At 37.3% G+C, this 22,245-nt stretch overlaps 1 protein-coding gene across 1 annotated transcript in view; it reads right to left on the minus strand.

Moving 5' to 3' along the window:
- Positions 1-22,245, minus strand: part of LOC146574642 (guanine nucleotide-binding protein G(i) subunit alpha-2) — a 71,448-nt gene that overhangs the window by 22,219 nt on the left and 26,984 nt on the right. Inside the window, exons 2-3 of the mRNA XM_085274470.1 lie at positions 18,561-18,603; positions 14,856-14,997 (exon numbers count right to left, since the gene is read on the minus strand). Coding sequence (XP_085130596.1) covers positions 14,856-14,997; positions 18,561-18,603 — 185 coding nt within the window. The remainder of the gene's footprint in view (positions 1-14,855; positions 14,998-18,560; positions 18,604-22,245) is intronic.

Raw genomic sequence — 22,245 nt, forward strand, 5'->3', positions numbered from 1 at the left:
ATTATATTTTATTTTTCCGTACGTTTTTTCAAAGCCTACTCCTTCAAAACCGTTCAACTTAGAAAAACCATTCAAACACCGTTAGATTCCTATTCTTTTGGACAACACTGCTTCTATTTTTCATATTTTTAACATTTATATTTTTAATTTTATTCAACTTTATTCAACAAAAATTTATAATGTATTTCAATGGGGAGACCCTTCAAATCCTCATTCAACTTACTCATTTTTAAACTCTTACTACTTCCACATACATTGACATAGAGCCACCATTCAAACTTTAAAACGAAGACAAGACATTCAACTATTCAACTTGTATTTATCTTTTCAATATCTATTATACTTTTTCTTCAGTTCCAGTTTAACTTTCATGATGTTTTTTCACCCGTTTCAGAGTTTATAATGGGTGTGTATGGGACGGAATGTTGGGGCTAGAGTGAGACAGCTCAACTGCTAGAGTGAGAGGAGCAAAAAAATTAATCTTAAAATCTTTTTTAAAACTGCTGCTGTGTCCACAGCGTTTGCTCTACAGGTATGATTTTACCCTCAAAACGTAGCCATGGCTGTCCTCTTTCATCCAATGTGTTTACTATTGTACTAGGTGTTATGGTTCTTTCATAAATGTCACCAATGCACAGCCTCCTCCCTCCAACTCTTCCATAGACTCTAATGTTAAAATGGCTCAGAAGGTTCGTTTGAAAATCAGAAGAGCATGGTGTCTTTACACTGTCACCACGTCCATATAATAAACTCCACAGGCATGAAAACTGAGAATTAGGTAGACTAGACATGGCTGTCGCTCACGGTGAAAGAATTTTGTCAATACGACATGTACTTTTCATTTGGGAAGAATTTGTTTGGGCCTGACTTTTCTGTTCATTTTAAGCAGCAAAAGTGAGGTGCATGTCTGTGTACGTGTGTATGGAGCCATTGGGTGCAGTCACTATAGCAACCAGGCTCACACCTGCCTGCTTAACGAGCTCTGCCTGCCACTGTGCCAAGATTCATCTTAAGCACTTCTCTTTCAACTGCTGCTGTGTCCACAGTGTTACAGCCATCATTTTACCCTCAAATTGTCGCCATTATTGTTCTCTTTCCAACACCGTGTCTTTCAAAGCTCAGGCATTTAAACTTTTTAAACTGTGTGGATCAAAGTGGAGGGATCACATTTGAGTCATTCAGTGATTCAAAGAATATGACCTTTTGATATTCATTCAGATGTTTTCTGACTCTAAATGTTCTTTTCTCATTTCTTAGGGTTTTCTAATTGACATTTAAAACATTTTCAGTTTTTTTTCCAACTCCTTCTTCTGTGTAACCTTCAGCTTTTAGCAGTTCAGCACCTTTGTTTTCAGGTTAAATTCGGGTTTTTTTTGTTTTTTTTTAATCTCATTCAATATTTTTAACTCAAAATTCAGCAATTAATTCATTTCAGTGCATACATTCAGATTCAAGCATTCACACTGCAGTTTCTTCAGAAAATGCACTTTCTAGTTATTATTATTATTATTATATTTTATTTTTCCGTACGTTTTTTCAAAGCCTACTCCTTCAAAACCGTTCAACTTAGAAAAACCATTCAAACACCGTTAGATTCCTATTCTTTTGGACAACACTGCTTCTATTTTTCATATTTTTAACATTTATATTTTTAATTTTATTCAACTTTATTCAACAAAAATTTATAATGTATTTCAATGGGGAGACCCTTCAAATCCTCATTCAACTTACTCATTTTTAAACTCTTACTACTTCCACATACATTGACATAGAGCCACCATTCAAACTTTAAAACGAAGACAAGACATTCAACTATTCAACTTGTATTTATCTTTTCAATATCTATTATACTTTTTCTTCAGTTCCAGTTTAACTTTCATGATGTTTTTTCACCCGTTTCAGAGTTTATAATGGGTGTGTATGGGACGGAATGTTGGGGCTAGAGTGAGACAGCTCAACTGCTAGAGTGAGAGGAGCAAAAAAATTAATCTTAAAATCTTTTTTAAAACTGCTGCTGTGTCCACAGCGTTTGCTCTACAGGTATGATTTTACCCTCAAAACGTAGCCATGGCTGTCCTCTTTCATCCAATGTGTTTACTATTGTACTAGGTGTTATGGTTCTTTCATAAATGTCACCAATGCACAGCCTCCTCCCTCCAACTCTTCCATAGACTCTAATGTTAAAATGGCTCAGAAGGTTCGTTTGAAAATCAGAAGAGCATGGTGTCTTTACACTGTCACCACGTCCATATAATAAACTCCACAGGCATGAAAACTGAGAATTAGGTAGACTAGACATGGCTGTCGCTCACGGTGAAAGAATTTTGTCAATACGACATGTACTTTTCATTTGGGAAGAATTTGTTTGGGCCTGACTTTTCTGTTCATTTTAAGCAGCAAAAGTGAGGTGCATGTCTGTGTACGTGTGTATGGAGCCATTGGGTGCAGTCACTATAGCAACCAGGCTCACACCTGCCTGCTTAACGAGCTCTGCCTGCCACTGTACCAAGATTCATCTTAAGCACTTCTCTTTCAACTGCTGCTGTGTCCACAGTGTTACAGCCATCATTTTACCCTCAAATTGTCGCCATTATTGTTCTCTTTCCAACACCATATCTTTCAAAGCTCAGGCATTTAAACTTTTTAAACTGTGTGGATCAAAGTGGAGGGATCACATTTGAGTCATTCAGTGATTCAAAGAATATGACCTTTTAATATTCATTCAGATGTTTTCTGACTCTAAATGTTCTTTTCTCATTTCTTAGGGTTTTCTAATTTACATTTAAAACATTTTCAGTTTTTTTCCAACTCCTTCTGTGTAACCTTCAGCTTTTAGCAGTTCAGCACCTTTGTTTTCAGGTTAAATTCGGGTTTTTTTTGTTTTTTTTTAATCTCATTCAATATTTTTAACTCAAAATTCAGCAATTAATTCATTTCAGTGCATACATTCAGATTCAAGCATTCACACTGCAGTTTCTTCAGAAAATGCACTTTCTAGTTATTATATTTTATTCTGTATTCCGTACGTTTTTTGTAATCCTACTCCTTCAAAACCGTTCAACTTAGAAAAACCATTCAAACACCGTTAGATTCCTATTCTTTTGGACAACACTGCTTCTATTTTTCATATTTTTAACATTTATATTTTTAATTTTATTCAACTTTATTCAACAAAAATTTATAATGTATTTCAATGGGGAGACCCTTCAAATCCTCATTCAACTTACTCATTTTTAAACTCTTACTACTTCCACATACATTGACATAGAGCCACCATTCAAACTTTAAAACGAAGACAAGACATTCAACTATTCAACTTGTATTTATCTTTTCAATATCTATTATACTTTTTCTTCAGTTCCAGTTTAAGTTTCATGATGTTTTTTCAGCCGTTTCAGAGTTTATAATGGGTGTGTATGGGACGGAATGTTGGGGCTAGAGTGAGGCAGCTCAACTGCTAGAGTGAGAGGAGCAAAAAAATTAATCTTAAAATCTTTTTTAAAACTGCTGCTGTGTCCGCAGCGTTTGCTCTACAGGTATGATTTTACCCTCAAAACGTAGCCATCGCTGTCCTCTTTCATCCAATGTGTTTACTATTGTCCTAGGTGTTATGGTTCTTTCGTAAATGTCACCAATGCACAGCCTCCTCCCTCCAACTCTTCCATAGACTCTAATGTTAAAATGGCTCAGAAGGTTGGTTTGAAAATCAGAAGAGCATGGTGTCTTTCCACTGTCACCACGTCCATATAATAAACTCCACAGGCATGAAAACTGAGAATTAGGTAGACTAGACATTGCTGTCACTCACGGTGAAAGAATTTTGTCAATACGACTTTTACTTTTCATTTGGGAACGATTTGTTTCGGCCTGACTTTTCTGTTCATTTTAAGCAGCAAAAGTGAGGCGCATGTCTGTGTACGTGTGTATGGAGCCATTGGGTGCGGTCACTATAGCAACCAGGCTCACACCTGCCTGCTTAACGAGCTCTGCCTGCCACTGTGCCAAGATTCATCTTAAGCACTTCTCTTTCAACTGCTGCTGTGTCCACAGTGTTACAGCCATCATTTTACCCTCAAATTGTCACCATTATTGTTCTCTTTCCAACACCGTATCTTTCAAAGCTCAGGCATTTAAACTTTTTAAACTGTGTGGATCAAAGTGGAGGGATCACATTTGAGTCATTCAGTGATTCAAAGAATATGACCTTTTAATATTCATTCAGATGTTTTCTGACTCTAAATGTTCTTTTCTCATTTCTTAGGGTTTTCTAATTTACATTTAAAACATTTTCAGTTTTTTTCCAACTCCTTCTTCTGTGTAACCTTCAGCTTTTAGCAGTTCAGCACCTTTGTTTTCAGGTTAAATTCGGGGGGTTTTTTTAATCTCATTCAAAATTTTTAACTTAAATTCAGTAATTATTTCATTTCAATGCATACATTCAGATTCAAGCATTCACACTGCAGTTTCTTCAGAAAATGCACTTTCTAGTTAGTGTGAATGCTTGAAAAGCATTCACAGTATTGTTATTCTAATCTTTATTATTAGTGTGAATGCTTGAAAAGCATTCACAGTATTGTTATTCGAATCTTTATTATTATTATTATTATTATATTTTATCTATTCCGTACGTTTTTTGTAATCCTATAACTTCAAAACCGTTCAACTTAGAAAAACCATTCAAACACCGTTAGATTCCTATTCTTTTGGACAACACTGCTTCTATTTTTCATATTTTTAACATTTATATTTTTAATTTTATTCAACTTTATTCAACAAAAATTTATAATGTATTTCAATGGGGAGACCCTTCAAATCCTCATTCAACTTACTCATTTTTAAACTCTTACTACTTCCACATACATTGACATAGAGCCACCATTCAAACTTTAAAACGAAGACAAGACATTCAACTATTCAACTTGTATTTATCTTTTCAATATCTATTATACTTTTTCTTCAGTTCCAGTTTAAGTTTCATGATGTTTTTTCACCCGTTTCAGAGTTTATAATGGGTGTGTATGGGACGGAATGTTGGGGCTAGAGTGAGGCAGCTCAACTGCTAGAGTGAGAGGAGCAAAAAAATTAATCTTAAAATCTTTTTTAAAACTGCTGCTGTGTCCGCAGCGTTTGCTCTACAGGTATGATTTTACCCTCAAAACGTAGCCATGGCTGTCCTCTTTCATCCAATGTGTTTACTATTGTACTAGGTGTTGTGGTTCTTTCATAAATGTCACCAATGCACAGCCTCCTCCCTCCAACTCTTCCATAGACTCTAATGTTAAAATGGCTCAGAAGGTTCGTTTGAAAATCAGAAGAGCATGGTGTCTTTCCACTGTCACCACGTCCATATAATAAGCTCCACAGGCATGAAAACTGAGAATTAGGTAGACTAGACATTGCTGTCGCTCACGGTGAAAGAATTTTGTCAATACGACTTTTACTTTTCATTTGGGAGCGATTTGTTTCGGCCTGACTTTTCTGTTCATTTTAAGCAGCAAAAGTGAGGCGCATGTCTGTGTACGTGTGTATGGAGCCATTGGGTGCGGTCACTATAGCAACCAGGCTCACACCTGCCTGCTTAACGAGCTCTCTCTCTCACTCTGCCAAGATTCATCTTAAACACTTCTCTTTCAACTGCTGCTGTGTCCACAGTGTTAAAGCCATCATTTTACCCTCAAAACGTCGCCATCGTTGTTCTTTTTCCAACATCTTGTCTTTCAAAGCTCAGAGATGTAAACTTTTTAAACTGTGTGGGTCCAAGTGGAGGGATCACATTTTAGTCATTCAGTGATTCAAAGAATATGACCTTTTAATATTTTTTCAGATGTTTTCTGACTCTAAATGTTCTTTTCTCATTTCTTAGGTTTTTCTAATTTACAATTAAAACATTTTCAGCTTTTTTCCAACTTCTTCTTCTGCTAAAAGCTGAAGGTTACACAGTTCAGCACTGTTGTTTTCAGGTTAAATTCAGGTTGTTTTTTTTTGTTTTTTTTTTATCTCATTCAAAATTTTTAACTCAAAATTCAGCAATTAATTCATTTCAGTCCATACATTCAGATTCAAGCATTCACACTGCAGTTTCTTCAGAAAATGCACTTTCTAGTTATTATTATTATTATATTTTATTTTTCCGTACGTTTTTTATAAGCCTACTCCTTCAAAACCGTTCAACTTAGAAAAACCATTCAAACACCGTTAGATTCCTATTCTTTTGGACAACACTGCTTCTATTTTTCATATTTTTAACATTTATATTTTTAATTTTATTCAACTTTATTCAACAAAAATTTATAATGTATTTCAATGGGGAGACCCTTCAAATCCTCATTCAACTTACTCATTTTTAAACTCTTACTACTTCCACATACATTGACATAGAGCCACCATTCAAACTTTAAAACGAAGACAAGACATTCAACTATTCAACTTGTATTTATCTTTTCAATATCTATTATACTTTTTCTTCAGTTCCAGTTTAAGTTTCATGATGTTTTTTCACCCGTTTCAGAGTTTATAATGGGTGTGTATGGGACGGAATGTTGGGGCTAGAGTGAGGCAGCTCAACTGCTAGAGTGAGAGGAGCAAAAAAATTAATCTTAAAATCTTTTTTAAAACTGCTGCTGTGTCCGCAGCGTTTGCTCTACAGGTATGATTTTACCCTCAAAACGTAGCCATGGCTGTCCTCTTTCATCCAATGTGTTTACTATTGTACTAGGTGTTATGGTTCTTTCATAAATGTCACCAATGCACAGCCTCCTCCCTCCAACTCTTCCATAGACTCTAATGTTAAAATGGCTCAGAAGGTTCGTTTGAAAATCAGAAGAGCATGGTGTCTTTACACTGTCACCACGTCCATACAATAAGCTCCACAGGCATGAAAACTGAGAATTAGGTAGACTAGACATTGCTGTCGCTCACGGTGAAAGAATTTTGTCAATACGACTTTTACTTTTCATTTGGGAGCGATTTGTTTCGGCCTGACTTTTCTGTTCATTTTAAGCAGCAAAAGTGAGGCGCATGTCTGTGTACGTGTGTATGGAGCCATTGGGTGCGGTCACTATAGCAACCAGGCTCACACCTGCCTGCTTAACGAGCTCTGCCTGCCACTGTACCAAGATCCATCTTAAGCACTTCTCTTTCAACTGCTGCTGTGTCCACAGTGTTACAGCCATCATTTTACCCTCAAATTGTCGCCATTATTGTTCTCTTTCCAACACCGTATCTTTCAAAGCTCAGGCATTTAAACTTTTTAAACTGTGTGGATCAAAGTGGAGGGATCACATTTGAGTCATTCAGTGATTCAAAGAATATGACCTTTTAATATTCATTCAGATGTTTTCTGACTCTAAATGTTCTTTTCTCATTTCTTAGGGTTTTCTAATTTACATTTAAAACATTTTCAGTTTTTTTCCAACTCCTTCTTCTGTGTAACCTTCAGCTTTTAGCAGTTCAGCACCTTTGTTTTCAGGTTAAATTCGTTTTTTTTTTTTTGTTTTTTTTTATCTCATTCAATATTTTTAACTCAAAATTCAGCAATTAATTCATTTCAGTGCATACATTCAGATTCAAGCATTCACACTGCAGTTTCTTCAGAAAATGCACTTTCTAGTTATTTTTTCCTATTCCGTACGTTTTTCGCCGACTATCTCCTTCAAAACCGTTCAACTTAGAAAAACCATTCAAACACCATTAGATTCCTCTTCTTTTGGAATGGTGTGCTTCTACTTTTCTCATTTTTAACATTTATATTTTTAATTTTATTCAACTTTATTCAACAAAAATTTCCCATGTATTTCAATGGGGAGACCCTTCAAATTCTCATTCAACTTACTCATTTTTAAACTCTTACTACTTCAACATACGTTCACATAGAGCCACCATTCAAACTTTAAAACGAAGACAAGACATTCAACTATTCAACTTGTATTTATCTTTTCAATATCTATTATACTTTTTCTTCAGTTCCAGTTTAAGTTTCATGATGTTTTTTCACCCGTTTCAGAGTTTATAATGGGTGTGTATGGGACGGAATGTTGGGGCTAGAGTGAGGCAGCTCAACTGCTAGAGTGAGAGGAGCAAAAAAATTAATCTTAAAATCTTTTTTAAAACTGCTGCTGTGTCCGCAGCGTTTGCTCTACAGGTATGATTTTACCCTCAAAACGTAGCCATGGCTGTCCTCTTTCATCCAATGTGTTTACTATTGTACTAGGTGTTATGGTTCTTTCATAAATGTCACCAATGCACAGCCTCCTCCCTCCAACTCTTCCATAGACTCTAATGTTAAAATGGCTCAGAAGGTTCGTTTGAAAATCAGAAGAGCATGGTGTCTTTCCACTGTCACCACGTCCATATAATAAGCTCCACAGGCATGAAAACTGAGAATTAGGTAGACTAGACATTGCTGTCGCTCACAGTGAAAGAATTTTGTCAATACGACTTTTACTTTTCATTTGGGAGCGATTTGTTTCGGCCTGACTTTTCTGTTCATTTTAAGCAGCAAAAGTGAGGCGCATGTCTGTGTACGTGTGTATGGAGCCATTGGGTGCGGTCACTATAGCAACCAGGCTCACACCTGCCTGCTTAACGAGCTCTCTCTGCCACTCTGCCAAAATTCATCTTAAACACTTCTCTTTCAACTGCTGCTGTGTCCACAGTGTTAAAGCCATCATTTTACCCTCAAAACGTCGCCATCGTTGTTCTTTTTCCAACATCTTGTCTTTCAAAGCTCAGAGATGTAAACTTTTTAAACTGTGTGGGTCCAAGTGGAGGGATCACATTTTAGTCATTCAGTGATTCAAAGAATATGACCTTTTAATATTCATTCAGATGTTTTCTGACTCTAAATGTTCTTTTCTCATTTCTTAGGGTTTTCTAATTTACATTTAAAACATTTTCAGTTTTTTTCCAACTCCTTCTTCTGTGTAACCTTCAGCTTTTAGCAGTTCAGCACCTTTGTTTTCAGGTTAAATTCGTGTTTTTTTTTTGTTTTGTTTTTAATCTCATTCAATATTTTTAACTCAAAATTCAGCAATTAATTCATTTCAGTGCATACATTCAGATTCAAGCATTCACACTGCAGTTTCTTCAGAAAATGCACTTTCTAGTTACCCAGCTACATTTCTGAAAGAATGCAAAAGCATTGACATATATTTTTCCTTCCTACAATAGCCCGACGGGCAGGGAAGAGATAGATTTTGGTAGCCCGAATCGCTAGCTCCAGGACGTCGGGCTAGCGATATTGCAAGCCCTGTATCTGATTGAGGAATCACTCATCTTTGGAAAAGAGAGTTTATTACAGAGAAATGTCTCTTTCCAAAATAAAAGCTATACTATCCGCTTCTTCTGGGCTATATTCTCAGCAGCATATTAAACATATCAGGTCCCGATAAGGAGAATCATGTGCTAACAGCTGTCTAAATGACTCGGCTAAAGGTAGTAGCATGCTTGTTGTTTTTGTCTTTGCACTAGGATGATGTCGGTGTAAATGTGCAGTCATATTCATTGTGTTCCCACTAGTGCTTTCAGGTTAATCTCGTTGAAATGACCTTAACGCCACAACACGGCAAATCTCTGTTAACGAGCTACAGACGGCCAACAACACGCCAGCTCCCACCCATGTAATTGAGCATTGCATGGCACATCCAACATACTGTTTTACTTTAGTCCATGACGTGCTTACCTTCAGGGTCATACGTCACATGAAAACCAAAATAATTCCAAACGCCAGATCTGAATGAGGGTGGGGGAGGTCCATGTTGCAAGGAGAGCTTAACTTCTGTCTCGCTAGCTTGCCCTGCGCTCTTCCTTCTGACTATGCTGTCTGTGTTGAGCGCTCAGTGGATCTGCGCTCGACAGTGCAGCCTAGGCGGAGTAGTCCAACGCAGATTCACTGAGCGCTCAACACAGACAGCATCGTCAGAAGGAAAGTTGATAAAATAAATTACAAATGTTGTATTGTTCGATACATATGCCTACCGAACCGAAAGCACTGTATCGAACGGTTCAATATCGATACGAATATCGTTGCACCCCTATTAAATACTTATTGATAATCTAATACAACAGTATGGACCAATGTGAGCGATATCTCTATAGAACTGGCACAAAGAGAGGAAATATTTTAAAGTAAAGTGATTATAATATCATTACAACATGTGATAAAGCAATGTGGCAGCCAATTTGGGCTGACCACATGTAAGATATATGAGATAGGTCTGTATGACTCAAAGTAACAGCATGCAGGGCTGCTTCAACAGACTGTGGTTTGATTTCCTGCTGTTTGCCACCTTGCTTGTTTCTCTCAGTTCACCATCTTCCTGTTGGCACAATGTTAATTATTTCTCTCTGACCTTTATTCTCAAGGATAGAAATTCTAAGAGTAATAAATAAACCTTGGTTTTCTCTGCACATTTGTATGTGTAACTAACTTAATGCAACTGCAGTCAGGATTTTCTAGAGTTCTGAATATGTATGGCATCATCAAAATACACAAATGGTTCATAATGAAACATTTCGTAATTGTGAATGGAAACAAACTGGACTGAGTAGAAATCTATTACTATCTCTACCTGCCATTGTCATCCAGTCAGTATACAATCATGGTCACTTTATTAGGTACACGTATTCAACTGCTCCTTAACAAAAATGTCAAATCAGCCACATGCCAAAAACCCAGTTTAGATCTAGACATGCCAACATAATCAAGACAACTCTCTGGGATTCAAACCGACAATCAGAATGAGGACGAAAGATGATTTAAGTAAGATGCTGCAAGGGCTGGTCTCAGTATTTCAGAAAATGCGCATCTACTGGGATTTTCCCACACAACCATCTCTAGTGTTTACAGATAATGTTCTGAAAAAGAGAAAATATCCAGTGAGCAGCAGTTCAAATGCCTTGTTGAAGTCAGAGGTCAGAGGAGAATAACCAGACTGCTTCAAGCTGAGAAGAAGACAGCAGTATTTCAACAAATCTCTTGCTACAACCACGTTACGCAGAAGACCATCTCTGAATGCACAACACATTGAACCTGTAAGTATATGGGATAGAGCAGCAGAAGACCACACCAGGTACTACCTCCTGTCAGCTAAGAACAGGAAGCTGAGGCTAAAATTCACAACGGTTCACAAAAGTTGGACAACAGAAAACTCCACAAAAGCCTGGATTCATCCTGCAGGGCGGTGTAATTGCGTGAAGGTTATTTTTATTTTTTTTTAAATTGTTTGGGCTATTTAGTAGTGACTGAGCATCATTTCTGAATACTGTTCCTGACCCTGTCCACAAATTTATGAACATAGTGTGCCCATCTTCTGATGGATGCTTCCAACACACCTAGTTTCTTGAAACTGACAATGAGTTCACTGTGTTCAAATGACCTCCACAGTCACCAGATATTAGTTCAATAGAGCACCTCTGGGATGTTGTGGAATGGGAGATTTACATCATGGATCTGCAGCCTAAAATCTGCAGGAATTCTAGGATGCTATTGCATCAATAATAACCAAAATCTCAGAGTTATGTTTTCACCACCTTGTTAAATCTATGCAGTGAAGAATTAAGGCGAATTTGAAGGCAGAAGGGAGTCCAGTACTAACAAAGCAGCCGGTGAATGTACGTCTGTGCCTATTAGATGGTGATGTTTACGTTGGTTAAATGGCCAGCTTACTGAATTTGTGTATGTCCTTTATTATTGGTCCAGTCAATGTCTTGACTGGACCAATAGCATTACTGTTCTTTTGAAATGTGTTTATTTAGTGGTGCGTCACTATGAGTGATGCGCTCACATGCTGCCAATGAAATTGATGTTTACGATGGCTCTCTGGGAATGTGACACATTTACTAAAACTCTTTCTGCTCTTTTTAACACAGCTACAAGTTGCAGACTGCAGAATATTAGACTCACACACACTCGCCTTATCCTTCTCCTCTTTGTCATTCACTTACAAATTTGCAGGCTCCGACTGCACTTGCAGCTGCAATGAATCACCATGAAACTGCAAACACTGACTTGAGTTTCATGTTTACTTCTATACAGCAGCATAATGTGTCTGTTAATGATCCTTATCACATGCAGATCAGCTGCTACAATCAGCTCAACTGAAATCCAATATGGGGCATAATTAAAGAATAGTATGAAAGCCATAAGCGTGTGTCAATTTCTACAGGGCTGCTGCGCAAGTATGGGCAGGCTAGCACACTAATTGCTATGTGTGGGAGTGCGAGAGTAGCATCACGTACACCCAGCCATTTGACAGATCTATGGGTGAGAAAAAAAATGTCACCACAGCAGAGTCCTTAATCCTTCTATTACAGCTTCACTTACAGGATACACACACGGCCACTGTCAGACCTCACCGGCAGCTTGTTTGAAAGTTGATAAGTGTTCACAGGGTGCAGGAGACTGCAACTCAGCATCTCTTGTCTTCTGTCTGCAGGTTTAAGTATAAAAGTTTCACGGATGCCCTGTTGTGTTTAACTTAGTGTGTGTTTGTATGAGCTGCACCTAATTATTTAGTGTGTTCATTAAGTACTTCTGATATGCTCGAATTGTGCAGTCATAATAATGAAGTTCGTTAATCACCTAATTAAAGATCTGAATTAACTGAATCCAAATGCACATCTCGCCCTCACAATCACATCACATCTCTGTCCAAAATCCCATAGATATTAAATTTGCTGTTGGATGAACTACACAGACAACTTCCACATCCGCACATCAGAGAAATCATTAAATATCTTTTATGTGTCAGCCTTTGAAATTCTTGTATGGTGACACAGTACTTAGCTTAAATGTGGCATTCTTTGCAAATCCTTACTTTTAAACAGAGGTACATTTTTTTCCCCCCGAAAGCAACTGTTAATTTTTTCTACTCAGATGACAACTGTTGCTGGCAGATTTTATCAGCTGTAGCTATGGCTAATTAAATTATTTTTAGATCCATGACTTGCACGTCGAAAATCGTCTCTGGCTGCCTCTCAAATATTTCACTCTGCCTCGTTCTAAAATGAGAATGATGATGAACTGTGAAGTAGTGGATTGGATGACTTAACAAAGACCTAGAGCTTGTAAAGCTCAATAAAGCTGATTATAGAGACAGATTTACTTGATAATTCTGTGGATTTTAGCACTAAAAACAACTGTTTTTAACTTCATCACTTTTTTTTTAACACTTATACATAATAAACAGCTTTAACGATGTAAGCGTTTGCCTCACTGTTTGAAATTTTGAACACATTTAATATGAACGTGTTATGTCCAGATCATTTAGAACATACCAAGAAATGGAGATCCTCAGAGAAACAATTTTTCCTGGGTCAATATTTTTTTTAACAACAAGTCAACACAAAGGCGGTTCAAGGAGAACTGATAAGCAGGTGCTTACCTAAAACCAAATATGGCTTAAACTAGGTGTTACTGCAGCACACCCAAGCGAAATCAAATGAAAACCAAGTTAGCGACCTGAAAGGCAAGAGCCTTCCAGAAGAAGAGACAGCCAGGGAGGAAACTGGTTTCTATAGAGTTCCCAAGCATTCCCAAGCCATTTCCTGATTAGGATCTGAAATAGAGCACGTAAAAGGCAGGCCTGCCAAAGAACATAAACACAAGACCTAGAGCTGTCACAAGCATGCGCTACTGTAACTCTTTATATATGACAGAAAATAAATAAATGCATAATCAATCATCTTTAATATGTGGAGTAATTTAAAGACTGACAAGCCTGTTTTCATTAGCTAGCCAGTTATAAAACCATTAGTTTGGGAGTGATTAGGTTTAGCAAACACTAACATGCAAAGCAAACATAAATGATGGGTAACAATTGTTACAAAACACCTCCAGACAAATGGGTTAGCAACAAGATCTTCCTTTTACAGTTGGGTATTCTTCAAAATAAGAAATTAGTTTGTGTTGCTGCTGAGGCTGCAGAAACCAGCCTCTGCAGTGCTGTTCAAACATGCCCTGCTAGCAGCACTGAATTAATCCAATCTGCACCAGAGCTCTCAGTGGCTGCTGTTGCTCCTGCAGCAGGTATACTTTCAGACTCCTCTCTGTCTAGTACAACTTTAAGGAGACAGCAGATCAAAGATGGACCAGATGGAGTCAGTAAGACAAGTGCTATTTCCCTGCAGGTTGCAAAGACATATCAGGAAAGGATTATACTGTGCTCCAGTTCTGTGTAACACCTACTACATAAATCTTACTGCTGATAAAAAAAAGGCTGCTGTGAACAGATGCATGTTGGAAATCACATGATACCATGTTTGTTTAAAACACTGGCACAGCCCGACAGTGGTATTGACTGAAAAAGAACTGCCAAGAAGAGGAAACATGTAAGAAAGAGTCATAGTAGCCTTTAAATAATCCTATTTTACCGTGTTATACATGTCTTAGTAATGACACATACGTGTATATGTATGTATGTAAGCAACTGGGTTATTTAGCCTCTTTATATTGAGAAAAAGGACCAAGTAAATAGGGCACAGTGACTGGAAACAATGGAAAACTTGTGATTTCAATTCTGGGAAAGCACAATGTAACTCTTAAGTACTGTGCCAGATACACAGTTGCAAGATGCTGTTGATAAAGCAGGCTTTGTTTTGTTTAGCCCCAAGCGACATCCTGGTAAGTCAATGGTTAGTAAGGCCAAATTAAATTCAGCATTCTCACATAACAATGGTTTTTAGCCTTTGGTCTGGATCTTGCTCCTGAGTCTTTATTGCTCTTACACATCCCATGCTTACCAACAGATAAAGCATTTTGTAAAGATCAAGTAAAAAAGCATTTAGAGTGATTATTTTGTACACAAACGCCATGCTTTAGAAAATACATTGTGTTTGGGAGTGTTTGTGCATCTTACCACTCTGGTGGGATTGCTGTAGTCTATCTTCAGACTGGCCATGGCTTTAACAATGGCCATTATAGATTGGATGGTATTACTATAAACCACTGCTCTGTACTGCTTACACTCATCTTCTGAGTAGCCATCTTCATGGATGATCCTGAGAATATCAAGAGACATTCAAGTTTTATTTAAGTGCACATTAAAACATTGCCCACAGTATTCTCAAATGTGTGATGCAATTATGCTTGCTGAAATCATTTCTACTGTTTACCCTGTCAATTAAAAAACTCTTCTGGTGCACTTCAAGTGTAAATAATGACACATTTTTGCTTTTTGCACAGAATGTGAAATTCATTTAACAGCAGACACACATCAGGATGGAATTAGTTCATGGCCGATAAGAACAGGATGACAGATTAGCAACACTTGGTTCGATGTACATGAGGGGGAATCAATTATTGTTTTAATGAAGTCTTCAAAAACTACTTCTTATGCTTCACTATGTGCACTACAAGCTCATTTGGAGTGTTCTCCAGCATCCTTGCTATAAAAATAAAGCAAAAAACAGCTTAAAGTATATAAAATGAAGCAACTTGTGAATTCTTACTGTCAGCAGGTATCCCAAAAAGTCATGCTGGAGCTCAGTGGTACAGATGACATGGATGGATGTGGGTGGCAACACAGAGTAAGGAATAGCACAGAATCTGACCTATTTATAACCTATTTATTACCTACTGCCTTTATTACCTATTTGTCACCTGTTTGACCTTATTTCTTTTAATAAATCAATGTAAAGTTGTCTGAAATTCTCTTAAAGAAACATACATGTTGATTATTACTGAATTATTTTTAAGAAGACATATTCCCAAATGCAGTTACATAGTTAAGCTGCCAGGCTCAGATTTAAGTCAAACTGCTAAACTAAACAGCTTCTTTCACACAGAAAATCAGACTAGCTCAAATTCTGTTACTGGCTAGTTAATGATTAACATCATTAATGTCTTTGTACTGTATAGTTTAAATCATTTTCTTTACAATCATTGTTACACATTAATGATTACATTAAGAGTTTTGGCTGTGTTTAAACTCAAAATATTTTTGAAGCTAAAAGCTGATTTTGTTTTGTCTGTGTTGCTATCTAGTCTATAAAAAATCATACTGAATACTCAGTGTAACATTTATCATGTCAGCATGCTGTGTAGGATGATGTGTAGCAAACGGGGTTAACACACAGTGGGACTGCCTCAACACTGCAGCATTCAGCTGATGCAGTATCCTAACTTTACCTCTTGCAGTATTATTACCCTGACTGCGACGGAACTACGTGTTTGTGCATGCACAAGTGTGCAGCCCATCATGAGGTGCAATCACCCAGATTTCATCAGGCTGCAGAACAAAGTGCAGAGAGAGCGAAGTGAGACAGCCCCACAGTAATTCTAAAGTGGGTCTGCCCCCTGCTCTTAACAGCCTACCGATGTTAATGTTAATGAACAGTAATAATTTAGAAAACAGCTGCCTTCTTTTTGAGCTGTTCTAAGAACGTTGAATTAGCTAACTTTTCTTACTGTAAGACATGTTTACACCGCACAATGTCATCATACATGACATTATTTAATGTCATGTATGACATTAAATAAAAGGTCAGAGTCATGATTGCTTCTGTCTTCATGCTGATAAATCGATACCTCTGTACAAGTTTATAAATTAGCTTCAAAAGCAACAGACTGTTCTTGGTCCAAACTCATAAAAAATGGATTCAATGCCTGGTTAGCCCAGAGGAATGTGAATAATTAAGGCATTTAGTGTCCTCTGTGTTTATCCATTAGTGTGTGAGTATCTGTGTCATTGTGTATCCTGATTGGTGCACAAGCTTTACAAAAAGAAAGAAAGAAAAGAAAGAAATGAAAAGCCTTTGTTTTATAGACAGCATAAAAGATGGACCTAGCTACCCTGACATCATCCCCTGGTTTATGAAGTCTCGTTTTGAAGCCTCAAAATGAGTGTTTTTACCATCGTCATTTTGATTTCAAAATAGCTATATGACATGGAGGGGTCTAGCTTTAAAATTACTTGCGCACTGGACCTCCATTCTGAAACACAGGACTCCCAAGATTTACAAAAGGCTTTTTTATTCAGTATGACCCAAGACTGAGAGACTGAGCCCAGAAACCTATCAGGAAAGTGTTTGCAGAGGTCAAGATGGAGGGACATTTTCCCATAGACTCCTATTGGTCTCAGAAGCCAAGTCTATGTGTTAAGTACTTTCCAATAACCCTATACGTTCTCACATGTACAAAAAAATTCTAAACACCTGTGACCACAACATCACCTGGGAACCAACTTGAAATAACTCCACTGTATTGTATCTAAAACTGAAACGATTTAACTGTAAACTGCTCAAGTTCTCTGACTGAAACACATAAAATAAGAACAGTGAACTGTGACCGGAAGTTAACAGGGTTTCCCCTTACGGCAGTCAGTCAATACTTATTGAGGCATACCATTACAACAACCTATGCAGCACACCCCACTGTAAGTTGGAAATATTATATCAACATGATGGATAAAGTTGTGCCTATTAACCTTAGAATATGGCATCCTCATGCACTGACATTTTAATAAAGCCAATAACTTACCTCTCTAAATGTCTTGGATTTTATGAGCGTCTTAGAATTAAACAGACTGTCAGAAATCGATTATATGTATTCTTCTGCACACTTTTGTAACTGAAGAATTAAGCAGTGATAGCAATATCAGTTTACACATTCAAACTGCCAGATTTTCTTGCAGTCTCTAGCTAAAACAAATGTGTTGCTTTTAGCTTGTATTATATTTTAAATTTATTATATTTATTTAGGATTATCTCTTGTTCTTCTTTAAATATGCAGCTCTAGACCTGTCCATTTTTGGAAATGGGTCATCTGGTGTCAGCACTGCCCCCTCTTATGTAAACACACTCATTGCTAAAGTCAGAAAATCTGGGTTGACTTCCTGGGGTGTTAACCGGCATCGTGTGACCACTTATAATATGACTGTGGTTATTAGGCTCAGTGACACAATATAATTAAAGTTTATTGTGATTATAAAAAAATTTCTTAATTTGTGAGGTTTTTAAAAGACATTTACAAATACTGGCAGTGGCCAATGGTACCCCTCAGCCTCCTAGTAGAGGCACCTATCGTATGAATTTAAAAATCCCACGTCACCTTATTCTCAAACTATCGTATTCACAAGCTTTTCAGATCAATTGACCTCGGACTTCTATGCTTGAGGTCGAGGTCTATGAGATTCGAACTCTTCTGAGACCTTGAGTAGATACACCTATGGTATCAATTTAAATGTCACTCCGTTCTCGAGTCATCACGTTCACAAACTTGTCCCCCACCTGTTGGCATGGTGATGGCAATATACCACATTATACATATGTACATCCTTTCACAGCTGAGGGGTAAAAATCTAAATGGACTATCTTAAAGGGCAACATTTACTTCCACACACAGACATAAGAACTACTTTGGTTGCTTTTGTTAAACAAGGAAACAACTATTTGACCAACAGATCATAGAAAAAATGAGTAATGGGCATATAGCATTAGAGCTAATATTAGTTTGTAGCTTTTAATGGTTTTGTGATTACCAACCAAATTCCAGTGACGTGAAAAAGCTTTTGTGTTACACAGAATTTAAAAAAGGTGGAATAAACATTCCTTTTGCAACTTACTTCATCTGCTTTACAATGGTGCTCTTTCCAGACTCCCCAGCACCTGTTGGAACATTAACATGAAAGAGTTACAAAGGATCTCTGCGCACATAACAAGAATAAACTTAAACTTTAGTTGTGGCTGTTCCTGCTTTGAAAATAAGAGCAACACACAGTGATGACCTGCTGCTAACATCACATTCATCCTCTGGGTTGCCTGGTTTATTTATGTTTCCGTTTGTGAGAACACGATGTACAGATATGCATGAATACTTCCCATATTCATTTCAGTGTTTATTTTTCACTCCAGAAGAAGTGGCTTTTGACTATTAAATAGTTCACAACAATAAGCCACTTATTATGATGAGAAAAAGATCATTTAAAGGTGGCTTTGCGGCACACAACATTTTATCAGGGATGTCATATTTAGCTAGTTGGCTAATTAGACAAACTACACAGCAGAAGTTTGTGTTGGCTCTTAGTCATCCAGTTCATGGTAGTCTTAGGAGCTTGAAAAAGAAGGCAACTGGACTTCCTTAAGTTTATGAAAACATTTCACCGCTCATCCAAGAAGCTTCTTGAGTTATAGAAACAAAGTGGACACTCCCAAGTATCCTTTGGAGGTGGTTGTTGACCCACTATTGATAATGTGCATCATCACATAAGCCAAGATGTGAAAAAAGTCAATGGTCATTACCATCAGCAGGGGTAAAGGATGAAACCACTGTGAGACTTTGCCCCATCATGTGACCTACCCCAATCTAACCTGAGGCAAGGTGTGTGTGTCCGGGATCTAAGGACCTAAAGACTGCATTGTAGGTGGCTGACAAATGGTGTGGTAAGCCACCACCTCTGTTCAATGATGTTTGTTCACAGCGACCATCTGTCTTCACTGTCCAAAGAGTGACCTTTGTCCTTCAGGTGAATGAGTGTACAGGTGAGTGTTGTCCTGTTGAGGTGTAACTCTATGTTCTGTCATGCATTTGTGGAATGATTGTTCAGTTTCTCCTATGTACAGGTCTGACCTCTCCTCACTGAAGTGCACATAGTGTATATGTTGTTTAGCTTGTGTTTAGAAAGTTTTTTCCTAGGGATGACCAAGTCAATAGTAGATCAATGTCCACTTCAAAGGGAACAACCTCCACTAGAGGTTAAATATCTGGGACTCCATACCTTTTGTTTTTAGAAATAAAGAAGCCCAGTTCTAAAGAAGCCCAGTTCTTTGATGCACGAGATTTATAAAATGTGTCACATTTATATTAGAGTTTCTATTTGCCCACACAGATGTGGAAGGGCCTACGTGACACCAACATGCTTGAGTAGAGAAAACTGTGTGCACAAATGAAACATTAGAATTTCATGGTCTTTTATGCCAAATTATATTAGAAACCCTTTGGTTTGGACTGGAAACTCTCATGTTACTTTGTTATTATTATGAGTGACGATATGGAGCAATGTTCACTCCGTTCGCTTGTTTGTAGTTTGATCCTATTCCAGTATTTCAGTTAATGTCAACTGACAGCAATTTCAAAATTCCTCAGGAAAAGTTAATAAAAGCAAGAGGAAAACAACAAGCTAGTCAAGCATAAAAGTAAACAATAGATTTTGAAATAGTGAAGAGAATTCAATGCATTGCAGAGCACAGTACAGGGCACACATTGGATTTAGTGCTGAAACCACCATCTTGGTTACGCTGCTGTAAAAGCAAGAAACGCTACACCATCGGGACAGTAAAATTCCTATTCCTCTGGATCAAAAGTAAAGAACTAAAGATCCATTAAGAATTTAAAACTTAATTCTGAGTCAGCCAAGCAAAAACTGTATGTTCCTTACACAAGCAAAATCATCACGCACACAGTTCACAAGTCAGCGCTTTACTGCCTTTTGTTTCATAGCCTGTAAACCTACTTCCATAAGTTCTGAATACAGTGAGTAACACAATGAATGAATACAATGTTTCCAGACAATTGTTATCACGTTGAAATGAGGAGACACGAGCTCTTGCCACTTCTGCGCCACCATAAACTGTCCCTTCACGCCACCTGACCCAGCCCTGCCAACAGACATTAGCTTAGCCTTGGGCTGACGGACCAACTGGGACAAGCAGTGTTGCCCGTTCACGCTGTCAACACACATCGTTTTCGCACACATCAAGTACTTTTCTGAGAAAAAGAAGGGAACGCAAAGGGAGAAGTGTAAAAAGCCAAGTCTTAGGTTACATTTGCTGTGCTGCAAGCTGTCAGAGAGCTGGATGGATCTCTAGGTGATTTGTGTATTTATAAAATATATATATATATATATATATATATATATATATATTTTATGCAACAACCCAGCAGACAAAAGAATGTGTGTTTTTTTTAAAACATGAAAAATGATCTTCTCAGTTTTCTCTTTTGAATTACTAATGCCCGCTTCTTGTTGTAGAAACCTCTAATCAAGACAAAACTGTGTAAGGAGCTGCTTCTTTTTTTCAACACCATATCTCTTAAGAACACATTGTTTTATTGCAAGGGCCTTGTCAAATCTCCTCTTTTGAACTGCCATCTACTTATATCTGGAACATTAAAGCTTCCTTTCAGATGCACAAGCATGAACAAATAACATAAATACAGCCTCTGATTTACAAGTGCTTATATAAAAAAATGTCCTGGTTAAAAATATAAGGTAGGTGGTAGAAAGTGTGATATCCACCTCTCTGTGGACACACATGTGTATGAAGGGCACCTTTCTGATTCCAGAATAAAACTCATCCATTAATATTTCAGACCTAAAGGGAGGTGGACGCTTGTGAGCAGCAGAGAAAAAGAAAAGAGCCTCCCAATTCTTCAGGCACACGGTATTACAGGAAAACCGGGGACTGCTCTTATTCTGCTTCAGGGGAAAACTTTTGAACTGATGTTGTATTTACAGGAAAATATCACTATTCCTGCAACCTAAGGGAATAGACAGTGCAAGACAAACACAAATATTTTTAATCCATCTTCAGTGTGGAATTGATTGTGAACCATTAGAAAGAAAAGCAGTCTGAATGATTTGTGTTTCCTTGTTTTATAATGAAAAATATAAAAATGCACTGTAGCCAGCAGAAGATTTTTCAGGCAGATACAGATTTCAAGTACAGATTTCAAAAGCACACATTAAAGGTGTGATATTTGAATCTTGGTAAAGGTTCAAAAGTGTTCTAATTAAATATTTCCTGAGTAGAGTATTTTATTATTAAATATGTTCATTTATCTCTCTTGCAGGGATAGCACCTTGCTAAGATCATGGAGTGTTGTATTTCCTCCGCAGATATAAGGTAGTAGCATAAATCTTATTAAGGAGTGAAAAAAAAGTGTTACACAATGCTTATTTCAAAAGCTCAAATTATTATTTTTAATTAGCATGCGTTGCGTCTACACAAAACAGCAAAAGTAGACTAACCATTTAAGGTGGGAACAGACACTTTTTTATTGATAACTGTTTTTTAAGTAAATGTACACTACCAGTGAAAACTTTGGACACACCTTTTCATTTAATGGTTTTTCTTTATATATACCACTCTCTACATTGCAGATACATACTGAAGACATCAAATATGAAGCAAGATATGTGGAATTATAGAAAAAATGTGTAACTCTAAATATGTTAATATTTTAGATTCCTCAAAGTAGCCACTCTTTGCTTTGCTGACAGCACTGCAAACAAGCAAGGGTTCATTTGT

Source organism: Mchenga conophoros, linkage group LG5 (genome assembly GCF_057382185.1).
Source record: "Mchenga conophoros isolate Kocher_MC1m ecotype Shallow Benthic linkage group LG5, M_conophoros_male_GT1.1, whole genome shotgun sequence".
Classification (NCBI taxonomy): Eukaryota; Metazoa; Chordata; class Actinopteri; order Cichliformes; family Cichlidae; genus Mchenga; species Mchenga conophoros.